Genomic DNA, 20,391 nt, shown 5'->3' with positions numbered 1-20,391 from the left:
ACAATCTCAATTCTTACCGTCAGTCTCTCGGAGCTTGCAATGGAAAATGACGAACACAGCAATAACGCCCTGTCAACTAGTAACACTGATGCCTGCAGGACACTTCGTACTGATCAGTGAGCATCCACCCTATTTATTATGGGTTTGGTCTACCCCTGTGGGTGTAACATTCTGTTGATTAATCGTGTTAATCAACAGAATCTGTTGACTTGGTACTGTCTTAGATGACGCAACTCAGGCTCAAGCACTGTTCTTTAACAGTGGCTACTGTCCTTATCTGATCTAATCAATCAACTCTCTCAACACTCTCATGTGACATGTACAAAGTCCCCTGGTTTCAATAGTGTAGTCACAGCTGTAGCTTCTTAGAATTGCATATACTTGTACTTATAATGGCTAAATATCCTTGCGACTAAATATCTGTGTGTGTGTGTGTGTGTGTGTGTGTGTGTGTGTGTGTGTGTGTGTGTGTGTGTGTGTGTGTGTGTGTGTGTGTGTGTGTGTGTGTGTGTGTGTGTGTGTGTGTGTGTGTGTGTGTGTGTGTGTGTGTGTGTGTGTGTGTGTGTGTGTGTGTGTGGTTCCCTCTGTGGACAGCTATTCTCCGGCACCGTTGGTTGGATCGCAGCCAAACTGTACACGCACACTCCCTGGATGCCAGAGCAGAACCTCTGCACCAAATTGTTCACATGGGCCTGTTATAGCGCCACCAGGAGGCCGTTTTTTGCTAAACACATTTTGTGACAGTACTCCTACAGATTTTGTCCAAACATCACACAAATCGGTACACAGTATCTCTATAGTCATTAAACCAAACGGGTATTTTAGATTTTTCCATCCTGATTGGCTAAGACTGGCTTCCAAAGTTTGCAGGACTGCTCCGTTTTGAACAAAATGCCTCAAATCATGAACACAGTGTGCGTTTTCCGTGAAGTTCTACACGCTCATTCCCACTAGGCTGAGGAAGAAATGTCACTTGAACATTTTCCAATCAGCCTCATGGTGGTGCTATAGCAGCCCAATTTGTGTTTTTACCTATAACTGCACTGATCTCTGTAAAACGTTGTATGCTCACTAGAGCAGTGGTTCTCAAACTTTTTTATGTCAAGGACCCCCAAATTGACACTTATAAGCCCGCGGACCCCCATTTGAAGAAATATGCCAAGGACACCCATAAGAGAAGATGTTTACGGCTCTAGCAGTGATGTTCAACCATTTTAATTTCAAGGACCCCCAGTTTGACATGCATTTAGGCTACGGACCCCCATTTAATGGCATTTCTATCTCTGGGACCCCAATTTATATTGTAAAATCAATGTTAATTTAACTCAGAGAGTGTACACTCTCTGAGTTACAGGCCCATAAGGGTCAATTTGGTTCCTAAATATCCATTAGCTGGGGACCCCCTGGAACTCCCTCAAGGACCCCTGGGGGTCCCCGGACCCCACTTTGAGATCCAACGCACTAGAGGCCAAGGAAAAACCTTTGCACATCTGCCTTTTAAAGCGCCACCAGGAGGCCGACTTATGTAAAAGAATATATATATATAATTACTCCTTCAGATTTTCACTCAATTGGTACACATGATCTCTCATATCATCAAGACAGATGTTTGATTTTTCATATTCCATCCTGATTGGCTAAGATTGACATCTAATAATCCTTGCATGGCATTAAATCACTAAACACTCATTTGTATTAAACATGCCTTCATGAAGATGTTAAATAAGAGCTCTCTCTCTCTCTCGCTCTCTCTCTCTCTCTCTCTCTCTCTCTCTCTCTCTGAAACATCCTCAAGAGACAACTAGTGACGACAGACATGTCAGGTCAGCAGAAAAACACTCTGGGATCCCATTCAGTAAAAAAGAATACAAAATAAAACGAACGTTGGCAGAATCTGTGTTGAGAGATTAGCAGAAAAACAACACAACACAACACAACACAACACAACACAACACAACACAACACAACACAATACAACACCAGGCATAGATTCATTCAACTGCATTTTCTTCTCACTGGTGCATCAAACAGAAACCACCACCAGAGGGCGACGTAGCTCCTTTAGAATGTATGTTGAATCCACTGGGCAGCATAGAGGTACACATGTCTCCTTTCCTAATCTTCTTACAAGGACCCTTTGCCAAATGAACCTTCTATAGGCTCTATGCACAGCAGCCATATTGTAAAGGAATTGGGCCTCTTCCTTCACAGGTCTTACCAATGATACTAATGAAGGCTCTGTTCCATTCTGGTCAAACAGAGTCAGGGTGTTGACTCACTGGAAACACTCTGCTACACCAGTGGGTCTCAAAGTGTGGTCCAGGGACCCTCATGGTTCCTTGAGGGGGGTTCTAAATGGACCCTTACGGGTCCATTTGGTTCCATTTGTACCCTCTCAGAGTTATGGGGGTCCTTGAAAATAGCAGTTGACTGACTCCTAATGTGTCATTTATAGTGTCATAGTAAATCAGTGTCATACATATTGTGAAGAAAACCTGGAGACTGACGTTCAGTAAGTTGGGTCTTATGATCAAAATAAGAACATTATAATGGTGTGTAAAAACTACATGTAAAATGTTCCACACGGACACATTGATGAGCCCTGATTATGTACAGTTATATTAACCACTTCAACCCCAGCATCCATATTCTGCTGCTATTATAGTAGCCTATATGCAGCGGTGGAAAAAGTACTCAGATATTTTACTTAAAGGGATAGTTCACCCCCAAAATGTTTTTTTTTTCCCTATTGATTAGTCATCCCATGGAGACTTGAATTGACTTGACTAATCGATAGGAGAAAAAAAAAACATTTATGGGGTGAACTATCCCTTTAAGTAAAAGTAGCAATACCACAATATAAAAATACTCTGTTATAAGTAAAAGGCCTGTGTTCAAAATGTTACTTGAGTAAAAGTACAAAAGCATTGGCATCAAAATATACTTAAAGTACCAAAAGTAAAAGTACTAAAATGTTTGAAAATAGCAGATCTATAAGCTCACAACGTGTCGCGTTGTGAGCTTGTAGATCTGCTATTTTCAAATAGCCTATGTATAAAATAGGGCTTAAGTGGTTAATGTATGTTTTATAATATAATAATTTATATATGCAAAGTAACTAGGAACAAAAGTACAATATTTGTCTCTGAGATGATGAGTAGAAGTAAAAGTACTGAAAATTGGAAATACTCCAGTAAAGTACAAATACCTCATAATTGTACTTAAGTACAGTACTTGAGTAAATGTGTTTAGTTACTTTCCACTACTGGGTGTCATTGATTGAATTCCCATAAAAAATAAGGCCCACATTGTGTCTCTTATCAGTACATTAAGCCTGGGACAGGTCTCATAGTTTACCAATAAGGGACGATTCCTTACTTCAAGGGACGGTGAGCCTATAGCTCCAGATCCTAAAGAGACATTTGGTGTCTCCCAATACAAACATACATCATGAAGGAATCAATTTAAACCCCTTTTTTTCCCTTTTCTTTTTTAGTTGTAGCCGTCGTGACCTGAAGCCGATTCTACAAATGTCTCCTAAATCTCAACAGTATTCTGAAAAACGTATGTTTCTATATCAGTGGTGCTCAAACTTTTTCATGTCAAGGACCCCCAAAATGATATGTATTTGGGGCCGCCGAACCCCATCTCAACCCCCGTCGACCCCCGTTGTTCCAGGGACCCCCCAGAAGCAAAGACTTTTAAAAATGTTCGCTTTAAAAGAATATATATACTGTATATTCAAAGAGTTGCACACATTTTCACAATGAAATAAAAAATAGCAGATCTACAAGCTCATCGCGCGGCACTCTGTGCCGCGCTATGAGCTTGTAGATCTGCTATTTTTGAATAGCCCAAAGTGTAAAATAATGGTTATAGTTAAAATCTAAAATGACACAGATGCGTCCCCGGTCTTAAAGGGTTAAAGCTCACTACAAGCTCACAACACATGAGCGTGTAGATAGGCTTTTTACATTGTTTTTGAAAAATAAAAGTTTTTTTTGTTGTAGAAGAAGCCAAAAATGTCATATCATTGTGACCCATAACAATGGGTGTCAAAGCAGCGATGTAGACTAGTAAATAAAACGTTATCTATCTGAACCTTTAAGCGGTTACGTTCATTTAACTAGATTAAAAGTTGCTGTGTCAACCTTTCTACACAGACTGTTAGAATAGAAGAACAAAGCAGAGATCAGAGATGTTTGGTTTGTTCATCTTTAATGTCACTTTATTCACAAAGACTATTTATACTGTGTCTTAGAGCAGTGCTGCTCAAACTGTGGGCCGGGACCCCCAGGGCGGTCCCCACATGATTATCTTAATGTACAACATTGTTTTCTCACTCAACAGTAAACAGACCAACAGTATAAGTGTATACAGGGTATCTGCACATTTATAAAGACACCATTTAAGGACTTTTAAGACCTTTTTAATAGAGATACAATAAAAATAAGACCATTACAGCGTCAAAAGTAATCAATAAATAAACTATACTATAAAAAATGGTCAAACATTTGCCAAGTTGTCAAATATGACCTAAGAAAGAGACAAACCTTAAATAACAGATACATGCACACAACACATCACATTTGTGATGGGTTGTGAGCTTGTAGATCTGCTATTTTCACAATATTTATCTGTGGAACCGAGTCAAACTAAATGTAATGCCTCAACTCCTACAATTTATTTTATTATTTTGGGTGGTCTCCAATTCAAATATGATTATTTTGGGGGGTCGTGGCCAGAACATTTTGAGAACCAAGTCTAAAAAATAACAAAAATATAATATTTCACCAGGAATATAAATTCGATAAAGGAAGGATTACATCATAACAAAACAAATGGTAGCAAGAAGGTGTATGAATACAAGAGGAGAACACAATATTAAAATAGTTTATTAACCACTTTAAACCCCTCGTATACTTCATCATACGACGCAAAGCAAAAATAGCTGATATACAAGCTCACGCAGGCTGAGAGAAAAACAATAAAATAATGAAGAAACGATTCTGGACTCGTGACATTAGAGACAAAACAGAAGTGTGATCTACTTGAGGTCACACAACTCAGCAGTGGTTCCAGATGTTAGATCAAATCCAACATGGAGGTTGTGTGTGAACGTGGTGTGGACTGTGTGGAGGAGAGTCATGGTGTCAGACACAAAGAAGGACAGAGTACCTGCACTGTGGTCCAGGTACACTCCTACTCTGGAGGACACACGGCCTGGGATGTTAGTTTCAATGTCTCTGTGTATGAAATAATAACCTCCTTTCCAACACTGTAAAGACCATGATTTATCATTATATCCAAATACAGAGTCATTAAGAGGGCTTGTTCTGCTGATATCTTTATATGAGACTGCTATATGAACACTGTCTCCACTCCACTCTACCTCCCAGTAACAGCGTCCAGTCAGACCCTCTCTACTCAGAACCTGCCACCTTGTAGTGAATCTCTCTGGGTGAACAGGATATGATTGTGGTTCGTCCATCCATGTTACCTTTCTGTTCCCTTTAGACAGAGACAGGTATTGATATGCTGTGTTTGGATCCAGTGTGATTGGACGTGAATATTGTAAGAAGTCAGCTCTGGTCTTGGGTTCTCGTGGTGTTGACAGTAAAACATCCACTCTGTTCACTGTTTCTGAGACGTGTGTCCCTCCTTCTGTAAGAATGTCCTCTAGTTTGTCTCTCATCTTGGACACGGCCACAGTCACATCTTCAAAGTATCTCAGAGGACGGACATTGCTGCTGACTGGATGTGTAGATTCACTGATCGCTGAGAGGGAGGAGGTGTAACGCTGTAGAAAATGGATGTGATCCTCTGTGAGTGAGAGCTGCTCCAGCTCAGCATGTCTCCTCCTCAGTTCAGTGACCTCCTGCTCCACACGCCTCCTCAGTTCTTCAGCACGACTCACTTCACGTTCCTGCTGCTCTCTGATCAGCTCCCTCACCTCAGACCGTCTTCTCTCAGTGGAAGAGATGTGCTCAGTAAAGATAGCGTCACTGTCCTCCACTGCTCTGTCAGCACAGTGGTTGATGGACTCCACCTCCTGGTGAAGCACCTTCACGTCTTTCTCTCTCTCCTGGATTCTCTGCTGGATTTTCCGCTGACTCGTATCGAGCTCCTTCTGTCTCTCAGTACGTTCTGCTGCGGCTGAGATCGTATCGTGACCTTTGTGTTCGTCCATGGAGCACAGAGAGCAGATAAACTGACGATCGGTACGACAGAAAACCTTCTTCACCTCGTCGTGACGAGAGCAGATGTTCTCCTGAAGCTCGCTGGAGGCTTTGACCAGCTTGTGTTTCTTAAAGGCAGGAGACTGATGGTGAGGCTGGAGGTGAGTGTCACAGTAAGAGACCTGACACTTAAGACAAGTCTTCACAGCTTTCAGTCTCCTCCCAGTGCAGACATCACAGGCCACATCTCCAGGTCCAGCGTAGCAGTGATCAGGAGGAACAGCTTGGAGTCCTGTTGATAGATTGATACATATGTATTTATCAATCTGATGAAAATGTATTTAATTGGTATGTGCCTGTACCCTCAGGAGCCAGCATGTCTCCGCAGCCTGATAACTATTGTTTTTATTACTGTCTATCTGCCTTAACACCACTCTGTGTCAGACTGCGTCTAACATACAGGACAAAGGTTGTTCCTGCTTTCTTTTAACAGGCCTGAACATCCACCTTTCAGGCGGCCAAAGGCCGAGGTAAACATCACTTCTCCTTAGAAAGATGTTCACCCCCCCCTTTTTTTGTCTGTTCATATAGTTGTTTGTATTTTTGATGATATTGTATTTTTGGTGTTATTTTTATGCTATGTTGATGAATTGAATATATACAGTAGGACCTCAATGGATTTTGTGTTATCCTTTTAGACCATGGGCCCTATCTTTGAAAACATTTTAAAATAGTTCAACTAGCTGATGAACATCGACACGTTGTGAGCTTGTAGATTGGATATTTGAACTATTTGAAAATAGGGCCCCAAGTGTATGACTGTACTCGAGCTGTTTGCATTTCTGTCTAATAAAATATTCAATCAATCAATTAAACAGAGTCAGTGAGCTGTATTTACAAGAGAATTTAAAGGTATCACCTGTCTTCTTCAGGCTCTCCACCACCTCAGCCAACATGGTGTTTTTCTTCAGAACAGGTCTTGTGATGAAGGTGTGTCTGCACTGTGGACAGCTGAACCTCCCTCTCTGATCATCCTGGTTCCAGTAACCCTCGATACACCTGCCACAGTAGTTGTGTCCACAGGGAACAGTCACTGGATCCTTCAGTAGATCCAGACAGATAGAACAGCACAACTGTTCCTGATCCAGTTGAACTCCCTGCTGCGCCATTTTAGTAACTGACTGTCTGTCTGTTTAGCAGCTAGACTCTAGCTGACTATCAGACGTGTTCAGATTGGTTTCATTTCCTCAGAAATCACATGACATGGGAGGTTCCTCTTCCTCTTCCTGTGTGTGTGTGTGTGTGTGTGTGTGTGTGTGTGTGTGTGTGTGTGTGTGTGTGTGTGTGTGTGTGTGTGTGTGTGTGTGTGTGTGTGTGTGTGTGTGTTGATTCACAGTGATTCACTGGTAGAAAATGTTTCCTCCCTGTTGAAATATGAACCAGTAGTTTTCTTCTATTGTTCTATCTATAGAATAAAATCTCCATTAAAACTTTGATGAACTTTTAAAGACAAAACACACTGAAACTTTCCCTGTTTCTCTTTCTCGACATTATGTATATTATAAACACAATACAACCGAAAAAGTAAAAGAGGACACACTGATCTGAAAGCACACACACACACACACACACACACACACACACACACACACACACACACACACACACACACACACACGCACGCACGCACGCGCGCGCACACACACACACACACACACACACACACACACACACACACACACACACACACACACACACACACACACACACACAGAGAGTGTGTGAGGCCCATATTCTAAATGAACCAATGGCAGCACACACCAATAAGCTCCGCCCCTCAATAGACCCACACTGTAGCTGTGATCCACAGTCAGTCTGAAAGAAAATCTGAGAGAGAGCAGAGGTCACAACACCAGCAAAGAAAGAAAGAAAGAAAGAAAGAAAGAAGGACTCAGAGAGAGAAGAGGCACAGCAGCACAGCTCACAACAAATACATTACACACACTACACACACTAAACAATACATTACACACACTAAACAATACATTACACACACTAAACAATACATTACACACACTACACAATACATTACACACACTACACAATACATTACACACACTACACAATACATTACACACACTACACAATACATTACACACACTAAACAATACATTACACACACTACACAATACATTACACACACTACACAATACATTACACACACTACACAATACATTACACACACTACACAATACATTACACACACTACACAATACATTACACACACTACACAATACATTACACACACTACACAATACATTACACACACTACACAATACATTACACACACTACACAATACATTACACACACTACACAATACATTACACACACTACACAATACATTACACACACTACACAATACATTACACACACTACACAATACATTACACACACTACACAATACATTACACACACTACACAATACATTACACACACTAAACAATACATTACACACACTGCACAATACATTACACACACTACACAATACATTACACACACTACACAATACATTACACACACTACACAATACATTACACACACTACACAATACATTACACACACTAAACAATACATTACACACACTAAACAATACATTACACACACTACACAATACATTACACACACTACACAATACATTACACACACTACACAATACATTACACACACTACACAATACATTACACACACTACACAATACATTACACACACTACACAATACATTACACACACTACACAATACATTACACACACTAAACAATACGTAAGTAAAGTCTCACCATAAGTAAAATAGTTACTAGTTACATAGTACATGTTCGTAGGTCTATTCAAACAATATACAGATCCATCTAAAATCATTAGAACATTGTGGAAAAGTCCATTTTCATAATGCATAAAGTGAAATATTTGAAGAAGAAAAAATGTCTTGATGATTATGGCATACAGCTCATGAAAATCAAAAATCCATATCTCAAAATATTAGAATATTACATAAGATCATAAAAAAGAAAGGATTTATCTAACTATATAAATGGCGAGCAACTTCCGCTCCCTCGGTGGTGACACCCCACAGCTCTGTTATCGGATAAACAACGCACCGCCAGACCACATGTCGCCTACTGACTCGCCACGGCGGCCGCACTGAATTTACGCCTCGCGTAGGGGACATCTCACTGTTCACTACACCTTTTCCACCGCGCAACATAATTAATTCTACTCACCAAATGTCGGACAAAACGGAAGGGGAGGCAGCTTCGTACCGTTTACCGTGCGCACGACCTCATCACCACAACACCAGGCAGCCGCTGCGGGGTTTTTTTCCTTTTTTTCCAAACTTTTTTTTTGGTCACCATTTTCTCCAGGCACCATTTCTGGTGTAACGTCGGGTGTTTCTTTTCACCAGCCAATCACCTTTCACGTTGCCACGTCCGTTGCCACGTCGCGCTGACGTACGCTAAACAAGCGCTGCCGTGCGCACAATGCAAACGAGCCCAAAGGCGCGCAAAAATAAGCCGACCATTGCTTACACACAAAGTCAGACCTGGCAACGCAGCCTACGCCAATCATGTGTGAGAGATCTACAAGCTATGGGGCAGAGACGCCACCGTATCTTAGCAACAACTACAGCGCTCACTCTCATTGGTCGTGTCACGCTAAGAGCAGTCTCCAGACAATGGCATCGCAGACAGCTTGCTGTTACTGCTGTAGCCATCACAGGCAGTTGCAGCACGACGGACAGGGCGCTGTGATAGCTGCCATGTCGCTAACGCTAACCTGGTTGTCATGCCTGCAGCGGCTGTGCAATCACTTTGTCAACAATGCACGTTCGTGTGGTGAATGTCTATATTGCTGCTCAGTTCGTCCATTGTAGATGCTGTATGTTTGTGTGTGTCTTCTGGAGAACTATGTAGCCCCCCCCCCCCCAAATACACGTACTCACAACAACACCAGGCGGCCGCCATCTTGCAGAAAGGGCTGCCATTCGCCAGCTTTCAGAAAAACAAGCAACCACCTTCATATTTTTTTTTTTTTTTTTTTTTTCCCTTTTGGAAATTTTCATCCCACGATTTCCGCGCGGACCACCAGGGGGTCCGCGGACCCCCTGGTGGTCCGCGAAACATACAAAATATAATTTCTTCTACTTATTTTTCATCATTTTGTAACTTTTACATTACACTTTCTTACAATTTTTTTTTTTTTTCCCTTTTTGCAAATGTTACTTAGACAATTTGTCTACCCCCATATACACACGCCCACGCGGGCCCCGTGCGCGTACATGCCTCTAACAGCCATAATCCCCATCTATACTGCCCACTCTGTGCTGCAGCTACACGGATACAGACACAGGGACACGGAGGGACCAACAAAGCAAAGCCCCGTGCGCGGCTGGGGTTGAGGGGGGCGTAGCCCCCCGAAACTCTAGTAATACATAAATGTCGACCATCTGATTTTTTTTTAAATTTATGCACTCAATACTTGGTGTGGGCTACTTTTGAACAAAGTACTTCATCAAGTCAGGACAGCAGAGTCACTGCCCATCTTTCGCCGCAGGCTGAAAACCCACCTCTTCAGGAAACACTACCCTTCAGTTCAGTTTAGTCGATACACTTATTTGTCTGAGCTCGTGCTCATTTGATTTTGCTATTTTGTCTCATCTGTTTAAGAAAGTAGGTAGCTGATATATTGCACTTTTACCTTAGCGCTAGGTATACTCTTGGTTGCTTGTTTTCTGCAGGAAATGCACTTAAGACTTCTGGTGATTAGTAGTTTCGTTCCCTACCTATGTTGAATACACTTATTGTAAGTCGCTTTGGATAAAAGCGTCTGCTAAATGACTGTAATGTAATGTAATGTAATCAATGGGGCATGTCATGGAGGTGATCAGCCTGTGACACTGTTGAGGTGTTATGGAGGAAGCCCAGGTTTGCTTTGATAGCAGCCTTAAGCTCATCTGTATGGTTGAGTCTAGTGTCTCACATCTTCCTCTTAAAGGAGGAGTTCACCCAAAAAATGACTTATTCTCTTGCAATTGCACACCCTATGAAGCCTTGAATCCATGGATTCTTTTTTGTTTTTGTCGCATTCCTAAGCTAATAATTTGATTCCCGTCTCCTACCGGCTAATGTATCCGGTAGGAGACACAAAGTAGATTATTTGTGTCTCCTACCGGAAATACACACGGTCATCAAATTATTGTCTTAGGAATGCCACAAAAACAAAAATAAATCCATGAAATCAAGGCTGGCATGGGGTGTGTAATTGATAGAATTTTTTTTTGGGGTGAACTCCTCCTTTAATACAACATAGATTCTCTATGGGGTTCAGGTCAGGCTAGTTGGCTGGTCAGTCAAGCTCAGTAATACCATGGTCAGTACACCAGTTACTAGTAGTTGTCTCCACCAGGCCGAAAGGCATGGCCGAGACTATGTTGTGTGTGTGTGTGTGTGTGTGTGTGTGTGTGTGTGTGTGTGTGTGTGTGTGTGTGTGTGTGTGTGTGCGCACAGCCAAACTGTGCACACACACTCCGTGGATGCCAGAGCAGAACCTCTGCACCAAATCTTTCACATGGGCTTGTTATAGCGCCACCAGGAGGCCGTTTTTTGCAAAACACATTTTGTGACAGTACTCCTACAGATTTTGTCCAAACATAACACAAATGGGTACACAGTATCTCTATAGTCATTATACCAAACCCGTCTTTTAGATTGTTCCATCCTGATTGGCTAAGATTGGCTTCCAAAGTTTGCAGGACGGCTCCGTTTTGAACAAAATGCCTCAAATCATGAACACAGTGTGCGATTTTCCGTGAAATTTTGCACGCTCATTCCCACTAGGCCGAGGAAGAAATGCCACTTGAACATTTTCAAATCAGCCTCATGGTGGCGCTATAACAGGCCGATTTGTGTTTTTACCTATAACTGCACCGATCTCTGTAAAACTTTGACACTCCCTAGAGGCCAAGGAAAAACCTTTGCCCTGTATTTTTCACATCTGCCTTTTAAAGCGCCACCAGAAGGCAGACTTATGTAAAATGATGTATATCACTAAACACTCATTTGTATTAAACATGCTTTCATGCAGACATTAAATAAGAGCTCGCTCTCTCTCTCTCTCTCTCTCTCTCTCTCTCTCTCTCTCTCTCTCTCTCTCTCTCTCTCTCTCTCTCTCTCTCTCTCTCTCTCTCTCTCTCTCTCTCTCCAACATTCTCAAGACACAACTAGTGATGACAGACATGTCAGGTCAGCAGAAAAACATTCTGGGATCCCATTCAGTAAAAAGAAGACAAAATAAAACGAAAGTGAACAGAATCTGTGTTGAGAGATTAGCAGAAAAACAACACAACACAACGCAACGCAACGCAACGCAACGCCGCAACACAACACAACACAACACAACACAATACAACACCAGGCATAGATTCATTCAACTGCATTTTCTTCTCACTGGTGCATCAAACAGAAACCACCACCAGAGGGCGACGTAGCTCCTTTAGAATGTATGTTGAATCCACTGGGCAGCATAGAGGTACACATGTCTCCTTTCCTAATCTTCTTACAAGGACCCTTTGCCAAATGAACCTTCTATAGGCTCTATGCACAGCAGCCATATTGAAAAGGAATTGGGCCTCTTCCTTCACAGGTCTTACCAATGATACTAATGAAGGCTCTGTTCCATTCTGGTCAAACAGAGTCAGGGTGTTGACTCACTGGAAACACTCTGCTACACCAGTGGGTCTCAAAGTGTGGTCCAGGGACCCTCATGGTTCCTTGAGGGGGGTTCTAAATGGACCCTTACGGGGCGTGTAACTATGAGAGGGTACAGATGGAACCAAATGGACCCTTACGGGTCCATTTGGTTCCATTTGTACCCTCTCAGAGTTATGGGGGTCCTTGAAAATAGCAGTTGACTGACTCCTAATGTGTCATTTATAGTGTCATAGTAAATCAGTGTCATACATATTGTGAAGAAAACCTGGAGACTGACGTTCAGTAAGTTGGGTCTTATGATCAAAATAAGAACATTATAATGGTGTGTAAAAACTACATGTAAAATGTTCCACACGGACACATTGATGAGCCCTGATTATGTACAGTTATATTAACCACTTCAACCCCAGCATCCATATTCTGCTGCTATTATAGTAGCCTATATGCAGTGGTGGAAAAAGTACTCAGATATTTTACTTAAAGGGATAGTTCACCCCCAAAATGGCTTTTTTTTCCTATTGATTAGTCATCCCATGGAGACTTGAATTGACTTGACTAATCGATAGGAGAAAAAAAAAAAAATTATGGGGTGAACTATCCCTTTAAGTAAAAGTAGCAATACCACAATATAAAAATACTCTGTTATAAGTAAAAGGCCTGTTACTTGTGTTACTTGAGTAAAAGTACAAAAGAATTATTGGCATCAAAATGTACTTAAAGTACCAAAAGTAAAAGTACTAAAATGTTTGAAAATAGCAGATCTACAAGCTTGCAACACGTCGCATCGCGACACGTTGTGAGTTTATAGATCTGCTATTTTAAATAGCCTATGTATAAAATAGGGCTTACGTGGTTAATGTATGTTTTATAATATAATAATGTATATCTGAAAAGTAAATAGTAACTAAAGTTTTCAAATAATTGTAGTGGAGTAAAAGTAAAATATTTGTCTCTGAGATGATGAGTAGAAGTAAAATAACTGAAAATTGGAAATACTCCAGTAAAGTACAAATACCTCATAATTGTACTTAAGTACAGTACTTGAGTAAATGTATTTAGTTACTTTCCACTACTGGGTGTCATTGATTGAATTCCAATAAAAAAATAAGGCCCACATTGTGTCTCTTATCAGTACATTAAGCCTGGGACAGGTCTTATAGTTTACCAATAAGGGACGATTCCTTACTTCAAGGGACGGTGAGCCTATAGCTCCAGATCCTAAAGAGACATTTGGTGTCTCCCAATACAAACATACATCATGAAGGAATCAATTTAAACCCCTTTTTTTCTTTCTTTTTTAGTTGTAGCCGTTGTGACCTGAAGCCGATTCTACAAATGTCTCCTAAATCTCAACAGTATTCTGAAAAACGTATGTTTCTATATCAGTGGTGCTCAAACTTTTTCATGTCAAGGACCCCCAAAATTATATGTATTTGGACAACCCTGTTGTTCCAGGGACCCCCCAAAAGCAAAGACTTTTAAAAATGTTCGCTTTAAAAGAATATATATACTGTATATTCAAAGAGTTGCACACATTTTCACAATAAATAAAAAAAAGCAGATCTACAAGCTCATAGCGCGGCACAGAGTGCCGCGCTATGAGCTTGTAGATCTGCTATTTTTGAATAGCCCAAAGTGTAAAATAATGGTTATAGTTAAAATCTAAAATGACACAGATGCGTCCCCGGTCTTAAAGGGTTAAAGCTCACTACAAGCTCACAACACATGAGCGTGTAGATAGGCTTTTTACATTGTTTTTGAAAAATAAAAGTTTTTGTTGTTGTAGAAGAATCCAAAAATGTCATATCATTGTGACCCATAACAATGGGTGTCAAAGCAGCGATGTAGACTAGTAAATAAAACGTTATCTATCTGAACCTTTAAGCGGTTACGTTCATTTAACTAGATTAAAAGTTGCTGTGTCAACCTTTCTACACAGACTGTTAGAATAGAAGAACAAAGCAGCGATCAGAGATGTTTGGTTTGTTCATCTTTAATGTCACTTTATTCATAAAGACTATTTATACTGTGTCTTAGAGCAGTGCTGCTCAAACTGTGGGCCGGGACCCCCAGGGCGGTCCCCACATGATTATCTTAATGTACAACATTGTTTTCTCACTCAACAGTAAACAGACCAACAGTATAAGTGTATACAGGGTATCTGCACATTTATAAAGAGACCATTTAAGGACTTTTAAGACCTTTTTAATAGAGATACAATAAAAATAAGACCATTACAGCGTCAAAAGTAATCAATAAATAAACTATACTATAAAAAATGGTCAAACATTTGCCAAGTTGTCAAATATGACCTAAGAAAGAGACAAACCTTAAATAACAGATACATGCACACAACACATCACATTTGTGATGGGTTGTGAGCTTGTAGATCTGCTATTTTCACAATATTTATCTGTGGAACCGAGTCAAACTAAATGTAATGCCTCAACTCCTACAATTTATTTTATTATTTTGGGTGGTCTCCAATTCAAATATGATTATTTTGGGGGGTCGTGGCCAGAACATTTTGAGAACCAAGTCTAAAAAATAACAAAAATATAATATTTCACCAGGAATATAAATTCGATAAAGGAAGGATTACATCATAACAAAACAAATGGTAGCAAGAAGGTGTATGAATACAAGAGGAGAACACAATATTAAAATAGTTTATTAACCACTTTAAACCCCTCGTATACTTCATCATACGACGCAAAGCAAAAATAGCTGATATACAAGCTCACGCAGGCTGAGAGAAAAACAATAAAATAATGAAGAAACGATTCTGGACTCGTGACATGAGAGACAAAACAGAAGTGTGATCTACTTGAGGTCACACAACTCAGCAGAGACTCCATGTGATAGAGGATGAAGTCCAACATGGAGGTTGTGTGTGAACGTGGTGTGGACTGTGTGGAGGAGAGTCATGGTGTCAGACACAAAGAAGGACAGAGTACCTGCACTGTGGTCCAGGTACACTCCTACTCTGGAGGACACACAACCTGGGATGGCAGTACCAATGCCTCTGTGTCTGAAAACATAACCTTGTTTGGTACACCCTAAAGACCATGATTTATCATCGTATCCAAATCCACTTTCATTACAAGACCCTGTTCTGCTGATATCTTTATATGAGACTCCTATAATAACATTGCCTCCACTCCACTCTACCTCCAAGTAACAGCGTCCAGTCAGACCCTCTCTACTCAGAACCTGACACGCTGCAGTGAATCTCTCTGGGTGAACAGGATATGATTGTGGTTTGTCCATCCGTGTTACTTTTCTGTTCCCTTTAGACAGAGACAGGTGTTCATATGCTGTGTTTGGATCCCATGTGATTGGACGTGAATATTGTAAGAAGTCAGTCTTGGGTTCTGCTGGTGTTGACAGTAAAACATCCACTCTGTTCACTGTCTCTGAGACGTTTGTCCCTCCTTCTGTAAGAATGTCCTCTAGTCTGTCTCTCATCTTGGACACGGCCACAGTCACATCTTCAAAGGACACACCTCTCAGAGGACGGACATTGCTGCTGACTGGGTGTGTAGATTCACTGATCGTTGAGAGGGAGGAGGTGTAACGCTGTAGAAAATGGATGTGATCCTCTGTGAGTGAGAGCTGCTCCAGCTCAGCATGTCTCCTCCTCAGTTCAGTGACCTCCTGCTCCACACGCCTCCTCAGTTCTTCAGCACGACTCACTTCACGTTCCTGCTGCTCTCTGATCAGCTCCCTCACCTCAGACCGTCTTCTCTCAGTGGAAGAGATGTGCTCAGTAAAGATGGCGTCACTGTCCTCCACTGCCCTGTCAGCACAGTGGTTGATAGACTCCACCTCCTGGTGAAGCACCGTCAGGTCTTTCTCTCTCTCCTGGATTCTCTGTTGGATTTTTCGCTGACTCGTATCGAGCTCCTTCTGTCTCTCAGTACGTTCTGCTGCAGCTGAGATGGTATCGTGACCTTTGTGTTCGTCCATGGAACACAGAGAGCAGATAAACTGCTGATCGGTACGACAGAAAACCTTCCTCACCTCGTCGTGACGAGAGCAGATGTTCTCCTGAAGCTCGCTGGAGGCTTTGACCAGCTTGTGTTTCTTAAAGGCAGGAGACTGATGGTGAGGCTGGAGGTGAGTGTCACAGTAAGAGACCAGACACTGAAGACAAGTCTTCACAGCTTTCAGTCTCCTCCCAGTGCAGACATCACAGGCCACATCTCCAGGTCCAGCGTAGCAGTGATCAGGAGGAACATCTTGGAGTCCTGTTGATAGATTGATACATATGTATTTATCAATCTGATAAAAATGTATTTCATTGGTATGTGCCTGTACCCTCATGAGCCAGCACGTCTCCGCAGCCTGATGACTATTGTTTTTGTTACTGTCTATCTGCCTTAACACCAATATGTTTCAGACTGTATGTCTAACATACAGGGCAAAGGTTTTTCCTTTGATTAGAAAATGTTTTTCAAAATAGTAAAAAATGGCAAAGAAGTTTAGGGATAATGGGAAAGGTGGCGCCCAAGATAGGGCCCCAAGTGTATAGCTGTACTCGAGCTGTTTGCATTTCTGTCTAATAAAATATTCAATAAATCAATTAAACAGAGTCAGTGAGCTGTATTTACATGAGAATTTAAAGGTAGCACCTGTCTTCTTCAGGCTCTCCACCACCTCAGCCAACATGGTGTTTTTCATCAGAACAGGTCTTGTGATGAAGGTGTGTCTGCACTGTGGACAGCTGAACCTCCCTCTCTGATCATGCTGGTTCCAGTAACCCTCGATACACCTGCCACAGTAGTTGTGTCCACAGGGAACAGTCACTGGATCCTTCAGTAGATCCAGACAGATAGAACAGCACAACTTTTTCTGATCCAGTTGAACTCCCTGCTGCGCCATTTTAGTACAACTGACTGTATGCCTGTCTGACTGTATGCCTGTCTGTCTGTACTGTGTTTATTTAGCCAGTCACACAAGTAATGCAACTAATTAGATCTCCCCTTGTAAAGGGTATTGGAGCAACCGAGTTAGCGGACACAGCTCAGACCTGTGTCTAACATTACAATACAAACATAGCCTACTCTAACACTTCTAGGCCAATAGGTTATAAACCTAGAAAAGGAAACATAAACAACAACACAACAACAAATTATTGACATGAAATATACACACAAACTGTAAAACATATCAGAAATGCATACATTTATCGTAATGTAAACACTCTCAATTCTTACCGTCAGTCTCTCGGAGCTTGCAATGGAAAATGACGAACACAGCAATAACGCCCTGTCAACTAGTAACACTGATGCCTGCAGGACACTTCGTACTGATCAGTGAGCATCCACCCTATTTATTATGGGTTTGGTCTACCCATGTGGGTGTAACATTCTGTTGATTAATCTTGTTAATCAACAGAATCTGTTGACTTGGTTCTGTCTTAGATGACGCAACTCAGGCTCAAGCACTGTTCTTTAACAGTGGCTACTGTCCTTATCTGATCTAATCAATCAACTCTCTCAACACTCTCATGTGACATGTACAAAGTCCCCTGGTTTCAATAGTGTAGTCACAGCTGTAGCTTCTTAGAATTGCATATACTTGTACTTATAATGGCTAAATATCCTTGTGACTAAATATCTGTGTGTGTGTGTGTGTGTGTGTGTGTGTGTGTGTGTGTGTGTGTGTGTGTGTGTGTGTGTGTGTGTGTGTGTGTGTGTGTGCGTGCGTGCGTGCGTGCGTGCGTGCGTGCGTGCGTGCGTGCGTGCGTGCGTGCGTGCGTGCGTGCGTGCGTGCGCGCGTGTGTGTGTGGTTCCCTCTGTGGACAGCTATTCTCCGGCACCGTTGGTTGGATCGCAGCCAAACTGTACACGCACACTCCCTGGATGCCAGAGCAGAACCTCTGCACCAAATTGTTCACATGGGCCTGTTATAGCGCCACCAGGAGGCCGTTTTTTGCTAAACACATTTTGTGACAGTACTCCTACAGATTTTGTCCAAACATCACACAAATCGGTACACAGTATCTCTATAGTCATTATACCAAACCCGTCTTTTAGATTTTTCCATCCTGATAGGCTAAGACTGGCTTCCAAAGTTTGCAGGACTGCTCCGTTTTGAACAAAATGCCTCAAATCATGAACACAGTGTGCGTTTTCCGTGAAGTTCTACTCGCTCATTCCCACTAGGCCGAGGAAGAAATGTCACTTGAACATTTTCCAATCAGCCTCATGGTGGCGCTATAACAGCCCGATTTGTGTTTTTACCTATAACTGCACTGATCTCTGTAAAACTTTGTATGCTCACTAGAGCAGTATTTCTCAAACTTTTTCATGTCAAGGACCCCCAAATTGACACTTATAAGCCCGCGGACCCCCATTTGCTCACAACGTGCCGCGTTGTGCAAGCTGACAACGTGTCGCGTTGTGAGCTTGTAGATCTGCTATTTTCAAATAGCCTATGTATAAAATAGGGCTTAATTTGGTTCCATTGGTTCCATCTCAGAGTTATGGGGGTCCTTGAAAATAGCAGTTGACTGACTCCTAATGTGTCATTTATAGTGTCATAGTAACAGAGTGCCGCGCTATGAGCTTGTAGATCTGCTATTTTTGAATAGCCCAAAGTGTAAAATAATGGTTATAGTTAAAATCTAAAATGACACAGATGCGTCCCCGGTCTTAAAGGGTTAAAGCTCACTACAAGCTCACAAGCGTGTAGATAGGCTTTTTACATTGTTTTTGAAAAATAAAAGTTTTTTTTGTTGTAGAAGAAGCCAAAAATGTCATATCATTGTGACCCATAACAATGGGTGTCAAAGCAGCGATGTAGACTAGTAAATAAAACGTTATCTATCTGAACCTTTAAGCGGTTACGTTCATTTAACTAGATTAAAAGTTGCTGTGTCAACCTTTCTACACAGACTGTTAGAATAGAAGAACAAAGCAGAGATCAGAGATGTTTGGTTTGATCATCTTTAATGTCACTTTATTCACAAAGACTATTTATACTGTGTCTTAGAGCAGTGCTGCTCAAACTGTGGGCCGGGACCCCCAGGGGGGGTCCCCACATGATTATCTTAATGTACAACATTGTTTTCTCACTCAACAGTAAACAGAACAACATACAGTATAAGTGTATACAGGGTATATCTGCACATTTATAAAGAGACCATTTAAGGACTTTTAAGACCTTTTTAATACAGATAAAATAAAAATAAGACCATTACAGCATCAAAAGTAATCAATAAACTATACTATAAAAACATGGTCAAACATTTGCCAAGTTGTCAAATATGACCTAAGAAAGAGACAAACCTTAAATAACAGATACATGCACACAACACATCACATTTGTGATGGGTTGTGAGCTTGTAGATCTGCTATTTTCACAATATTTATCTGTGGAACCGAGTCAAACTAAATGTAATGCCTCAACTCCTACAATTTCAAGTGCTTATCATGGTGGG

At 41.4% G+C, this 20,391-nt stretch overlaps 1 protein-coding gene across 1 annotated transcript; it reads right to left on the bottom strand.

Moving 5' to 3' along the window:
- Positions 1-4,211: 4,211 nt before the first annotated feature.
- On the bottom strand, positions 4,212-17,828 carry LOC311048647 (uncharacterized protein; the record flags this gene model as incomplete). Its single annotated transcript, XM_084061910.1, has 4 exons — positions 4,212-6,471; positions 7,099-7,364; positions 15,772-17,194; positions 17,579-17,828. 4 exons carry the CDS (start codon positions 17,826-17,828, stop codon positions 5,048-5,050), a joined length of 3,363 nt encoding a protein of 1,120 aa, XP_083918036.1. The 3' UTR covers positions 4,212-5,047.
- Between the last annotated feature and the right edge of the window lie 2,563 nt (positions 17,829-20,391).

Source organism: Gymnoscopelus microlampas, assembly GCF_963454915.1.
Source record: "Gymnoscopelus microlampas genome assembly, chromosome: 7".
Taxonomy (NCBI): domain Eukaryota; kingdom Metazoa; phylum Chordata; class Actinopteri; order Myctophiformes; family Myctophidae; genus Gymnoscopelus; species Gymnoscopelus microlampas.
The sequence above is the reverse complement of the archived record's forward strand: the minus strand, read 5'-3'. Positions and strand labels throughout refer to the sequence as shown.